Genomic DNA, 12,213 nt, shown 5'->3' on the forward strand with positions numbered 1-12,213 from the left:
AAGATGACGAGGTTCATCATCCAGCCACCGATAGCGCACCACTTGAAATATTTTCATTAGTTGGACTCTTTTAACCACTTTGCACGAGTTTTGACTAAGGTTTATCATGGAAGCAGATCTTAGAGCCATTAGATCAGCCAAATCATTTAATGAGCTCTCAATCCAACGCCTCATATATTTATGATTTTATTTCCTTTTCTTTTTATTTTATTTTAATTCAAATACTTTAAATTATTTCAAGTATTAAAATCATTTCAAATACTTTATAATTATTAAAACGAAGGCCTAAAAAATTATTAAAAATAATTACTAAAAGTACTTTAAATGATTTCTGATTTTATGACTATTTTTCCATATGTTTATTTTATCATTTGATATTTTTAATATATTCTCCTATTTTCCTTGGATTTTAATTGGTTTTAAAATGTTTTTGAGTTTTATAAAATTTTGAAAAAATTTAGAAATGATCTTATGATGGTCCCTGACCTATGGTGATCTTTGGTTTGAATTTATTTGATGTTTAGATGTTTGATTTGTTTTGTGCTTTCTATTTTCTATTTTAAAAATCTTTTAAAATTTGTTTAATATTTGATTTCATTTTCTCTCCCTCCATCTCTTTTCTTTTGAGTAGGGGTGGGAATAAGCTAGGCTAGGCTAGGCTTTATAAGGCCTGGGCCTGGCCTACGATAAACTTACAAGGCCTGAGCCTGGCCTATGGCCTACTATAGGCTCGTTTTTTCAGCCTGGCGTGACCTTTTTAAAAGCCTGGCCTGGCCTGAAAGCCTATTTAAAAGCCTATTTCTTATTAATGTTTTCAATTAATTCATATTGCTTAAGAAGTCTTATAGGTCGCATATATATGAACATTTAGACCGATCTGTTTAGCATTTTTTCTAATACATATATGCATATATAAACCAATCTATTTAACACTTTTTCTAATATATATGCATATATAGGCCAACCTATTTAAACTAATTTTAATATATATATATATATATATATATATATATATATATATATATATATATATATATATATATATATATATATATATATATATGTATGTATGTATGTATGTATATGTATGTATATGATAATATAGGCCGGCCTACAAGGCTTTATAAGTTTTTTTAATAGCCTAGGCCTGACCTATTTTATTAAATAGGCTTTTAAAAAAGCCCAAGTCTGGCCTTTTTATCAAATAAGCCTGGCCTGGCCTGGCCTTAAGTAGGCTAGGCTATAGGCCCCTGTAGGCCGGCCTGGCCTATTCCCACCCCTACTTTTGAGTTGTGGGTGAGTCTTGAGGTATCCATTATGTAGAGGTTATGATTTTATCATTCTTTTGATGGATCATGAAGGTGAAATCCTGTAAAGTCAAAAGAATTCATCTAGACACCTTGATTTTACTTTGATCAATTCCCATCCCTATTCATCTTAATCCCTTCTTGTTTTTGTTTGTTATTTTACATGTGTTGCAAATTTTAGGAGAATGATTTACATATCATTTCTCTAATTTATTTTTAAACACATAAAATTGTTATTGACTGACCTCGTTGTAGGTGACTTCTTCTATATAAGTTACTTGGCAATTGCTTAACATAGCGTTAAATTTGACCCGTATCGGAAAATGGTTGATTATTTGACAATTGGTTCAAGACCTTTGAAAACTTGTTGTGTAGAGGTTTTGATTCTATCAATCCTCTGATGAGTTTTCATTAACTTTTGCCTAAGTTCATATTATTCAACCATTATTGATCATTAAATTTGAGGATTAACTTCTAATCATTGACTTCTAACTTTATTTTATGTTTCTTTTACCATTTTGTGTTTTATTTTATTATGCCTCATCCATTATCATGTTTATGTTTATATTTCCGAAATATAGGGGTATTTTGGGATTTTCATCACAGGTTCTTAAGAAGACATGGGGTCTATAAAGAAATTGTCTTACTGAATCATGAATTTAAGTTGGATAGGTAGGGGTGGCAAAACGGGTTTGACCCATTGGGCATGTTCGTTTTACTTGCACTTTTGTGCGAGACTGACTAAGGTTTTAGGCCCTTACCCTCTAGTGTGACCGTCCCGCCCTGTCCCATTTTTTTATGCGTGCTTTTGCGGACATGTGCATTAACATAAATTTTACATTTTTAGACTTAAAAAGTGCAATACCCGCGGGCTTAGCCCCCTCCACCCTCGTTTTTTTACGAGGTGAATTAAGGTTTTAGGCCCACACCCTCAATTATGACCGTCCTGTTTTCTTACAAGCTTTTGTGAAATAGACCTACATGAGACGGACATGCTCGCTTGTCACCCTGGGTACAAATTATATTAAATTTTTTATTTATCTCAAATAAAATAAAATAATAAAGACCTTACATTGAATCCTAATATTTTAATTAGTTGAGAATGCTGGTATCTATGACAATGTTGGCCAAGATTAATACGATAGATTTTCCCATCTCCCATATTGATAAGGAAGGTCATCAGTGTGCGGATCTCCTTACTCTTCTAAAGCTTCAGTTTCTTTTTCCACTTAATTTGGCATTCGTCGCCCAATTTTCGCTTACCTTTGTTAAACCACAATTAGTTAGATTTGTTTAACTTTCGTTTTGACGGCCCCACTTTTTCCTTTCATCCCATCTTTTAATATTATTCGGTAATTGCATAAATAAATAAAAGTTACTGATACTCAAATAAATTGAATCTCCGTTTGATAAACGCTACCATACATACCCATCTTCATCTCAAAACTCCCACTCTCCGCCGCTTTTTCACCACACCACCATCCATCTTCTCAACAGCCGCCATCTCTCCCTCCCGCCCTAGCCATCCATCTTCTCAACAGCCGCCATCTCTCCCTCCCGCCCTAACCAACCTAGGGTTCTCTCCTCGTTCTATTCCATCGCTCTTTAACAATGACTTTCGGAGCTTCCACTGAACTTTCAAATTACCTTGCACTACCATCAGTTAGACCTAATTCTCGCAAATGTCAATGCACCGCCGGAGTCACCTTCACTTTGCACAATGCAACAGCCGCTTACAACGGCGTATTATCAAATTTGAAGTCGAATAGGAACGATAACAGAGTTGTTTCTGTTAGGGCTGACGGTAAAGGTAAAGGACTTACGTATAAAGACGCCGGTGTTGACATTGATGCCGGTTCTGAACTTGTTCGAAGAATTGCCAAGATGGCGCCAGGGATTGGAGGCTTCGGTGGTTTATTCCCCCTCGGTAACCTTTTTTATATTCGACAAAATTTGATTTTTTTTATTTATATAAATTGTTTACTTTGTTGAGTTAGTAAAAATTGATTTGTCTCTAGAGATAATTATTGCCTCAAGCTAAATTTTGGAGATTTTGCATATATAATGATTAAGCATCAATGTGCATGCGTTCATTTTAGGATATGTTTGGATTGACTTATTCTGGTTTATTCACTGACAAAGACCCTTGCAAGTTGCAAGACTATTTGAGGTGTTTATAGAAACAAATTATGAGATGTTCATAAGTAATTTTCAGTTTATTTCTGTAAACCCAGGGTTAAAGATAACTTATAACTTAGGCAAATATATTGACTTTTTGTTATTATAGAAATGGCTTATATATAAGCACGAAGGCGATAAGCCCTTAATTTAGTTGTTAATTCAAACAGGGCCTTAATCATAAATAATTTTAATGCCTTTAAATTCAATTTTCGCCACCATGGAAGTAACCAAGCTCTCGATCACTTTTATTTGTTTAGTTTCTTTTTGTTGGATATTGATTTGGCTTGTTTTGATTTTGAGCAGGTGATTCATATCTCGTTGCTGGTACTGATGGTGTGGGGACAAAGTTGATGCTTGCTTTTGAAACTGGCATTCATGACACTATCGGGATTGATCTGGTAAACTTTTTGGAATGCTGATTTTTTTTGTTTTATATACTGGAATTGTATTTCTGTTGCTTAGGGAACAAGATTAACTGTTGTTTTCTGTTTAGGTTGCAATGAGCGTCAATGACATTGTTACTTCAGGGGCAAAGCCTTTGTTTTTCCTTGATTACTTTGCTACTGGCCACCTTGATGTGGATGTTGCTGAGCAGGTAATGGATGTGCTTCTAGCTGGTTTGTTTTGGTCCGGTTTGAAGTTTCATTGTGCCATAAAAATGCTTATTCCTTATTTAATTTCCACCTTTTCAGGTTATAAAAGGAATCGTCAATGGTTGTAAGCAATCTGATTGTGCTCTTCTAGGTGGAGAGGTATTGAAATATTTGTGCTTTTTTCATTATCAGTATATAATTGGATATCCTGTAGTGTAGTTTTGCCAAGCCTCAGTCTCTGACCATTAAAGTTCTTCTTTTTTTGTAAGCAATCTAGTTAGGTGCTTCTTGTTTTATTGTGCATTACTTATAAGACATATTCAATTGGTTCTTCTTGTTTTATTTCCTGCTTCTGGAATCTAGATTTATTCTAATTGACATTTTGTTCAATCCATGTTACATTATTGCAATCTTACATTGCCATAAAATATATTAAGCTCACAATTAGATACACAATCTCTTATCTCACATCCTCAGTTGCGTGTCAGTATAAATATGGATGAAGATAGTGTACTTTTCACATATCTCCTCTCGACTTTCATTAATTCCGTAATCTTCTCAGACTGCAGAGATGCCTGGTCTATATAAAGAAGGCGAGTATGATCTCAGTGGCTGTGCTGTTGGCATTGTAAAGAAGGAGAATGTAATTAATGGGAAGAACATTGCCGTTGGTGACATTATTATTGGTTTGCCATCCAGTGGAGTTCATTCTAATGGCTTCTCACTTGTAAGAAGGTTGGTTTTCTAGTATGAAATCTATCAAATTTTATAAAATTATTAGTTTTTGAAATGTACTAATATTAATATCTCGACAGAGTGCTTGCTCAAAGCGGGCTTCAATTGAAAGATAAACTTCCCGGCGGTGACATTACAATTGCTGAAGCTTTGATGGCTCCAACTACTATCTATGTCAAACAGGTCATTTATCGTTCTTTTGGCTTTCTTTACCTTTTTTAACTCCCTTCCCTTTTGAACGGTAAGACAACTTTTATTCTTGAAACAGGTGCTTGACATAATCAGCAAGGGAGGGGTAAAGGGAATTGCCCACATCACCGGTGGTGGTTTTACAGATAACATACCTCGAGTTTTTCCCGAAGGCCTTGGGGCTCTTATATATGAAAACTCATGGGATATGCCTGCAGTGTTCAAATGGCTTAAGGAGGTAATTCATATTTCTTACTTTGCCTGAAAAAAACAAGTTAGCAGAGTTAGCATCAAAGATTTTGTTCTTAATTTTTTTTGGTCAACAGTAATATATTTTAAATTGATCTTCAAATATTTTGGAGACAATAATGCACATAACTAATAACCTCTCACATTAGGCTGGGAAGATTGAAGATTCTGAGATGATGCGAACTTTTAATATGGGCATCGGGATGGTCATTGTAGTTAGTCCAGCGGCAGCGAATGAAATTCTTGAAAACAGAGTTGAAGCTGGTAAAGCCTACCACATTGGTGAAGTTATTAGTGGAAATGGTGTAACCTACAGTTAATTCAGTATAAGACTTAATTATGTTGTACTATCTAATATTTGTGGAAATTTTCTGGTCAGAGATATGAGAATTTTATAATTCATGTTGGTTTATCTGGCCCTTAACGGTTTTCCGTACATAAATGTTAGTTACAGAACTAGCAGCAATTTTGTGGTTTCATTCAGGTTCAATGCTCTTATTATGTGTATGTAAACCTAAATTGGAGGTTTTTTTCTCTTCCGTTTCTAGTTAGTACTCTTATTAATATTTAGAAAACTGCTACGATGTTTTCGCACTGTTTTCCGTTTTTAAGAATATGTAGTTTTCTTGATTCCTATTTGTGCCATATGTCCCAATGAGAACAGTGATAATAACCTCATTTATTGTGTAAATAACATTTGTGTGAATAACATTTTATGTATTTGGTTCAATTTATGGATCTAATATGTACTTGATTCCTATTTGTGCTATATGTCCCAATGAGTACTCATATTTTTGTATAAATGATCCTTCACAAAGCTTCTTGGTTCATTCATTCATCACTTAGGTGACTCATTTTGAATAACATCTCAAATGAGGGTATTATTAACAGTGTTTTCTGGACTGGACATTAAACCGGTGAGGGTGTTGGGTCATTAGTTTATTGGTCGACTCACTGAGTTATTGGTTGAACTGCATGACTGAATCGGGTTAAACCGGATAACTCGGTTAAATAGACTGGTCGTTATAAAAAAATTATATATGTATAAAATTTGTGGTACCGGATTATTCAGCCTCTACAAAATATAACAAGCACTTAAATTTTTTTAAAATATCATATTATAAATAAATTCAAAAGTTCATAATTTAAATTCAAGGTATCACACATAATAAAATAGTACAAAATTAATGTATAATTGCAAACAAAGTTTAATCGCAACATAATCTAATTGAATAATTTATAACAAAATAATTCTATTGTCTACTAAATTGAATTTCAAGAAAGGAAAAATTATTTCAATGACGGGATCTTCTTCAATATCAAATTCATCGGTAACAAAATCAACTGTATCTGCAATATTTTTTTCATTTTATTTTATTTTTTATTTTAATTTTTCATTAAAATAATCAAAACGATGACATCGTAATTTTTTAAAATAAAAAAATAAAAAAGCACTTAGATCGCCAGTTTAGAAAAATCGTCGGCTTTCCCGGTTTTTACAGTTTACACCAGTTTTGACCAGTTCACACCGGTTCAATGACATTTCTGATTCAGCTATTGAACCAGACCGGTTACCTGTCCGATTCTCGGTTCGACCGGTCCTTAAACTGTCGGTTCAAAATGCACTTAAACCGTCGGTTCATAAAAATCAACTAGTTACCTGTCCAGTTCTCAATTGAAATAAAATTCTAGCAGAATTGAGTTTAACATAATTGAGTTTAGCAGAATTGATTTATGTTTGAATACATTTATTTAAAAGTGAGTTGAACAATGTAAAAATCACACAGGATCAATTCTGGAGGTAGAAGCTACAAATTTTAGCTTAAAGTAGAATCAATTCTGGAGGCAGAATCAATTCTAATTTTGATAAAACAAACGTCTTAAAATCACCCAGAATCAATTCTACACCTTTAAAATTGACTCTGAATCTTCCAAAAGCCAATCCAAGCATGCTATAACCAACATTATACACAAGTATAAAGATCAATATAATTGAATAAGTACAACAGGTATAACGATCATAAATAATACGTATATGTCATAATAATATACAAATCTAATTACAACAAAAAAACCTTAACTACTTATAGCAATGATAAAATACAGAAGGAGTAGAAGTAGAACGATATCATATAATCTTTTGCTGAATCCATTTCGACATGCCTTCGGCGTTACAAGCCTCTGGCTCTCTTTAACTAGTATAACAAAGTAATAGTAGTATTATACTAATACTAATAGCTATATGAAATATTTATAAGATCATTTTGACAAATGATAACCACTTCTTTTAAATACTTTGAAGACTATCTTCATTCGTTGGATGAATGATGACTCACCTAATAAATTTAACTTTCTTCTTTTTGAAGTGCTCTTATTTTTATTTTAGCCTTCTCCAAGTTTCGTCTTGGCGAGTTCTCTTCATCCATTACTCTTTTTATATTTTTTCAGATGTGTTATCCTTTGTTTGATAGGGTAACTCGAGCATTCCTATTTTCATTTCCTATTTTTCTATTTGATGAAGGTTTTAGGATAGCTGTTGTTGTTTGATTTGTTGTTATAATTTAATTTATGTGATTATTCTTTTCATGAAAAGTAGAGTGGTGAGCAAGATTATCTTCCTTGGATCTCACTTTTCTTTTTGTGTGATTATGTATAACGGTGCATACACAATAGAGGAATACTTAATAAAATTATTGAAAATAAATGTAATTACTGTCATAAGTTTGATGATTTAGAACCTTTTTATTATGCTGAAATAAATTATTTAAGGTGATATAAAGGGTATGAATCATGACATTTTAAAATCACCAACGCACAAGGATCCAAAAAGATTTATGTACTAAATGTAAAAATTTAATTTATTTTGCAGGAATGCTTTGTAGCTTTAAGGGGGAAATACAAATCAAAGAAAAACTTTGTAAGGTATGAGTTTGAAGATTCCACCAATGAAATATACTCTTAATAGTCTTGATGGTTAAGGAACTCTTTGGAAGTATTATGATAAAAAGAGACATCTCTCTCAAGAAGAAATGATGTTCTAGATCAACTATCGTATCAAGTGATTTAGATATATGCAATATCTTCAAGTTTGTTCTTTCGTTCTCTTCAAAGAGGGAGAATCTTAAAATGATCTTGTGTTTTGAGGTAAAACACTTGATAAGGATTAAATTCGGAAAACTCTAGTTAGTTCTCTAACAAGTTCTTATTTAAATGTTTAGTCCATTTTACTATTTTTCATTAATAATTTGTTTTGAGAAATGAAATGTTTTAGCAAAAGAAATATCAAAACCCAAAGTCTCCCAAGACCCAAACATACCAAGGAAACTGAAAATGAACCATTTAGTCGATTAAACCTAAAAGGTTAATCACTTAATCCTTTTAAAATTCAAATTTTGTACCAAGTAATCGATTAAAAACCTTAGACTTGCACACCGCATCAATCAGTTACTCATAATCGATTGACATTAATGCCTTAATTGATTAAAAACCCATTTAGTCTATTAAAACTAGCCTATAAATAGGTAAACTAATTTCTCTTATTCTCACCCTATATCAAACCTACTCTTCATCTATTCATTTCCTTCTTTCTTTGTGTTCTTATGTTCTCTGGCGTTCTTGAGTACTATTTTAGTGTTTTTCATCATCGTCACTGTAATGGCACCAAAGAGAAATTGAACCTTTGACAGGTCCTCAGATCCATCCTACGTCTCAAATGATTTATCCTTTCAAGTGCAAGAAGAAAGGTTTCTTAGAAAATTTGATGCAAAGAATGTCACTCCAATTCACTTTATGGATGAGAGCTTCAACGAAAATTTCAAATTTTTCAATGCTTTTGTTCAAGCCAATCTAAAGAAATTCATCTGCAATAAGCCCAAATATATGTTACCAGAGCTGACAAAAATATTCTACGCGCATCTAAGATACAAAGATGGAATCATTCGAACTGAGGTATATAAGCAAGAAATTACTCTTTATGGAACAATTTTCTACTATTTGTGATATTTGTTGCTCCAACTCTCTCTATAAGCCGGAGGTTCCAAAATTAGTTAAATATTTTGATTACCTTTTCTCATATCAATATCTTATATCAAATTCAAATGAGGGCCACAAATTTCCCCTCACCACTGGATATGTGCATCCAGAAATTTGTCTTATAGACTATATGACGACCCGTATTCTCATCTAAAGAAAATTTAATCTTGGGAAAGTCCAAAAAAAAGATGTTATTTAGACTGGGCTTCTAGCAAAAAAATGTTGAAGCTAATGGGCTAGCAGCTTAATCTATCATATGGTATAGATAGCTGAAGAAAGTGAAAGGTATGGCTGGCTGTCATACGATCACTTGATTACCAAAATTTTGGAACATTTTGGGTTTGATCTAGAAGAGGAAGAGCCGATGGAAAATGCAATCAAAATAGGAAGTCATTACCTAGGGAAGATGCCATATGATCACCACAATAGAGTCCTAGTGCAGAAGGGCATTAGAGAAGGAGGTACACAAAGTCAACAAGCTCCAGCTCAGTAACTAGTGCCCCAACAAGGAGGACCTTCAAATTTGGGGAATTTCAATTATGAGCTCCCTTGAGCTCCACCTACTGAGTCTCTCCTCAACACCAACATCCAGAATCAACAAGTTCGCACTAGATTGCAAAATTGTATAAATGCCAATATTGATTACCTGTCTTGTAAGCTTGTTGAAACCATAATGCCTTTGCTTACTGGACTGTTTACTGATGATGATGATGAATCTAAGTAATAGTTATCTGTTGTGCTTGTGTTGTTTGCATTGTTTCCTTTTTCTCACAAAGGTACTTGAAGCTGCAGAGTTGTGAAAGAGAGGAAATGTCAAATCTCGCTTGATCCTGCGCTTAGCCCGTGTTTGATTGATCACATAAATGTAAAGGTATAAAAGTAATTCTCAAGATACTAAGGTAGCATATACACACACATACACTCAAAAACTTTTTAAAGCCTATCTTATTTTACAAAAATATCTGAAAACCTTTTTATACGCTTGCTTAATTGATTAAGGACTTGTTTAATCAATTATGAATGTTTTTTACACTAGTTAATTGATTATCATATTAGGGTTAATCGATTAGCACATTTGTAATGCCTCCAATTAATTAGATAAGCCTTTAATCGATTAATGACAGTGGAGTTCAAAAACTTTCCATATTTGACTTGTCTAATCAATTACTAGTTAGGGTTATTCAATTAGAACATAAAAATCCCATGTATAATTTCTTTTTTGAGCAAAATATTTTTCCATATAAAGGAGGTTTATCATCATTTCAATTTACACAAAAATTAGAATTTGAAATCTTTTTTCTCACTTTCTACTTCCTACGCATACTTTTTCTATTCTTTCATCAAAGTTGCCTTAGTACCAAGAGATAGAAAAATAATTGTGAGAATCGTGTTGCATTTGTGTTGTACTAATACTATATTCTACTCAAGAGGATATTTTATCTTGATTGAATTAGATAAACAAGTTATTTTGTTTCTTGTCGTTTATTTTCTTTTGTCAAGTTAAGTTCTTATCTTATTGCATGGAGAGATATTTTTGCCGAAGATCATTTATTTTTGTTGCCATTGTTCTTTATCTCCACACATCAAATTTCTTGATGTGATTGAACCTTTCAATTTCACAGCACGTTGCACCCGTTGTGGAGCAAAGAGATTTTGTTTTCAAGTGAGTACCATGGATTCTAAATGGCAGATTGAGAAGTTTTCTAGAGACAATATTTGGGTTATGAAAAGTGAAGATACAAACCATTTTAACTCAAGAAAAGTGTATTGAAGCATTGAAAGGTGGGACATCGACGCCTGCATATCTAAAATAAGTTGAGAAAACCGAGATGGTGGATAAGGTCATAAGTACCATTATATTGTGCTTTGGGGATAAAATTCTAAGGGAAGTTCCAGGGAGAAGACATCGACTTCAATGTGGCCAAAACTTGAATAATTGTATATGACAAAGTCTTTGGCTTAAAGGTTGTGTTTGAAATGACAACTCTACTCATTTATAATGATATTTAACATTTCCATAGTGAAGCACTTGACAAATTTTCACAAGATCATTGATAATATAGAGAATGTTGAAGTGGATAAATTATATACGACTGTGAGATCCAAAGAATTTTCAAATGTGAGAGATTTGAAGATTGACAATAATGATGGAGGCTTGTGTCTTAAGAGGAGGACAAGAACATAGAGGGATGTCCAAGTTAAAGAGGCTTGACTAGTCAAGGTCAAAATGCTTTATTTGTTAGAAACCCGATCACTTCAAGAGGGATTGTCCTGAGAGGGAGGAAAATAAAGATTTTGTTCTGATTGATGATGCCTTCGATGAGGATAGTTATGAGAGCGTTGGTGCATCAATGATGCAAGTTTGGAGACTAAAAATGGTTGGTTCATGGGCTCATTTTACACTTGTCACATGTCTCAAAGAAAATAATACTTTGAGACATTGAAGTTGTAGGAAGGCAGAGTAGTTCACCTTGGTAGCAATAAGACTTGCAAAGTTCATGTTATTGGTATAATTAGACTTAAAATGTTCGATGATTGTGAGTTTCTTATTCACAATATGAAATATGTTCCAGAGCTCTAGAAAAATATATTACCCATAAGTATGTTTGATGATCTAGGCTATTACATTAGAGTTGAACATGTGGCATTGAAAATTTCACATGGTGAAATGATAATAGTTAAAGGGTCTTAAATATGTGGCTTATATATTTTAGAAGGTTCCAATGTTGTTGTTCATTCATCATCAGCTAATGAAGACTTTCATGAAAAGATGAGTAAAGACATGAGGATGAAGCGTTTAGAAAGTATGGCGGAGAAGACTCGTTTTGCGGTGAAGGTTCCTACTATAGATACTATTAATAGTGAGGGAATATTACAGAGACCTCTGATTATCATTTGACTCTTGATAAACTAATGAGGTATATGTA

General features: G+C 33.1%; 1 protein-coding gene across 1 annotated transcript; it reads left to right on the forward strand.

The window, feature by feature from the left end:
- The first annotated feature begins 2,580 nt into the window (after positions 1-2,580).
- On the forward strand, positions 2,581-5,750 carry LOC131638991 (phosphoribosylformylglycinamidine cyclo-ligase, chloroplastic/mitochondrial-like). Its single transcript, XM_058909521.1, has 8 exons — positions 2,581-3,234; positions 3,792-3,886; positions 3,982-4,083; positions 4,181-4,240; positions 4,644-4,816; positions 4,897-4,999; positions 5,085-5,243; positions 5,404-5,750. Exons 1-8 carry the CDS (start codon positions 2,919-2,921, stop codon positions 5,572-5,574), a joined length of 1,179 nt encoding a protein of 392 aa, XP_058765504.1. The 5' UTR covers positions 2,581-2,918; the 3' UTR covers positions 5,575-5,750.
- Positions 5,751-12,213: the final 6,463 nt, after the last annotated feature.

This window comes from Vicia villosa, unplaced genomic scaffold (genome assembly GCF_029867415.1).
Source record: "Vicia villosa cultivar HV-30 ecotype Madison, WI unplaced genomic scaffold, Vvil1.0 ctg.002495F_1_1, whole genome shotgun sequence".
NCBI lineage: Eukaryota > Viridiplantae > Streptophyta > Magnoliopsida > Fabales > Fabaceae > Vicia > Vicia villosa.

Excerpts from the sequence above, each read along its gene's own strand:
- LOC131638991 (XM_058909521.1), top strand. The coding sequence starts at position 2,919 with ATGACTTTCGGAGCTTCCACTGAACTTTCAAATTACCTTGCACTACCA. Across the intron at positions 4,817-4,896 it reads GGCTTCTCACTTGTAAGAAG|AGTGCTTGCTCAAAGCGGGC; the intron begins GTTGGTTTTCTA and ends ATATCTCGACAG. Across the intron at positions 5,244-5,403 it reads TGTTCAAATGGCTTAAGGAG|GCTGGGAAGATTGAAGATTC; the intron begins GTAATTCATATT and ends CTCTCACATTAG.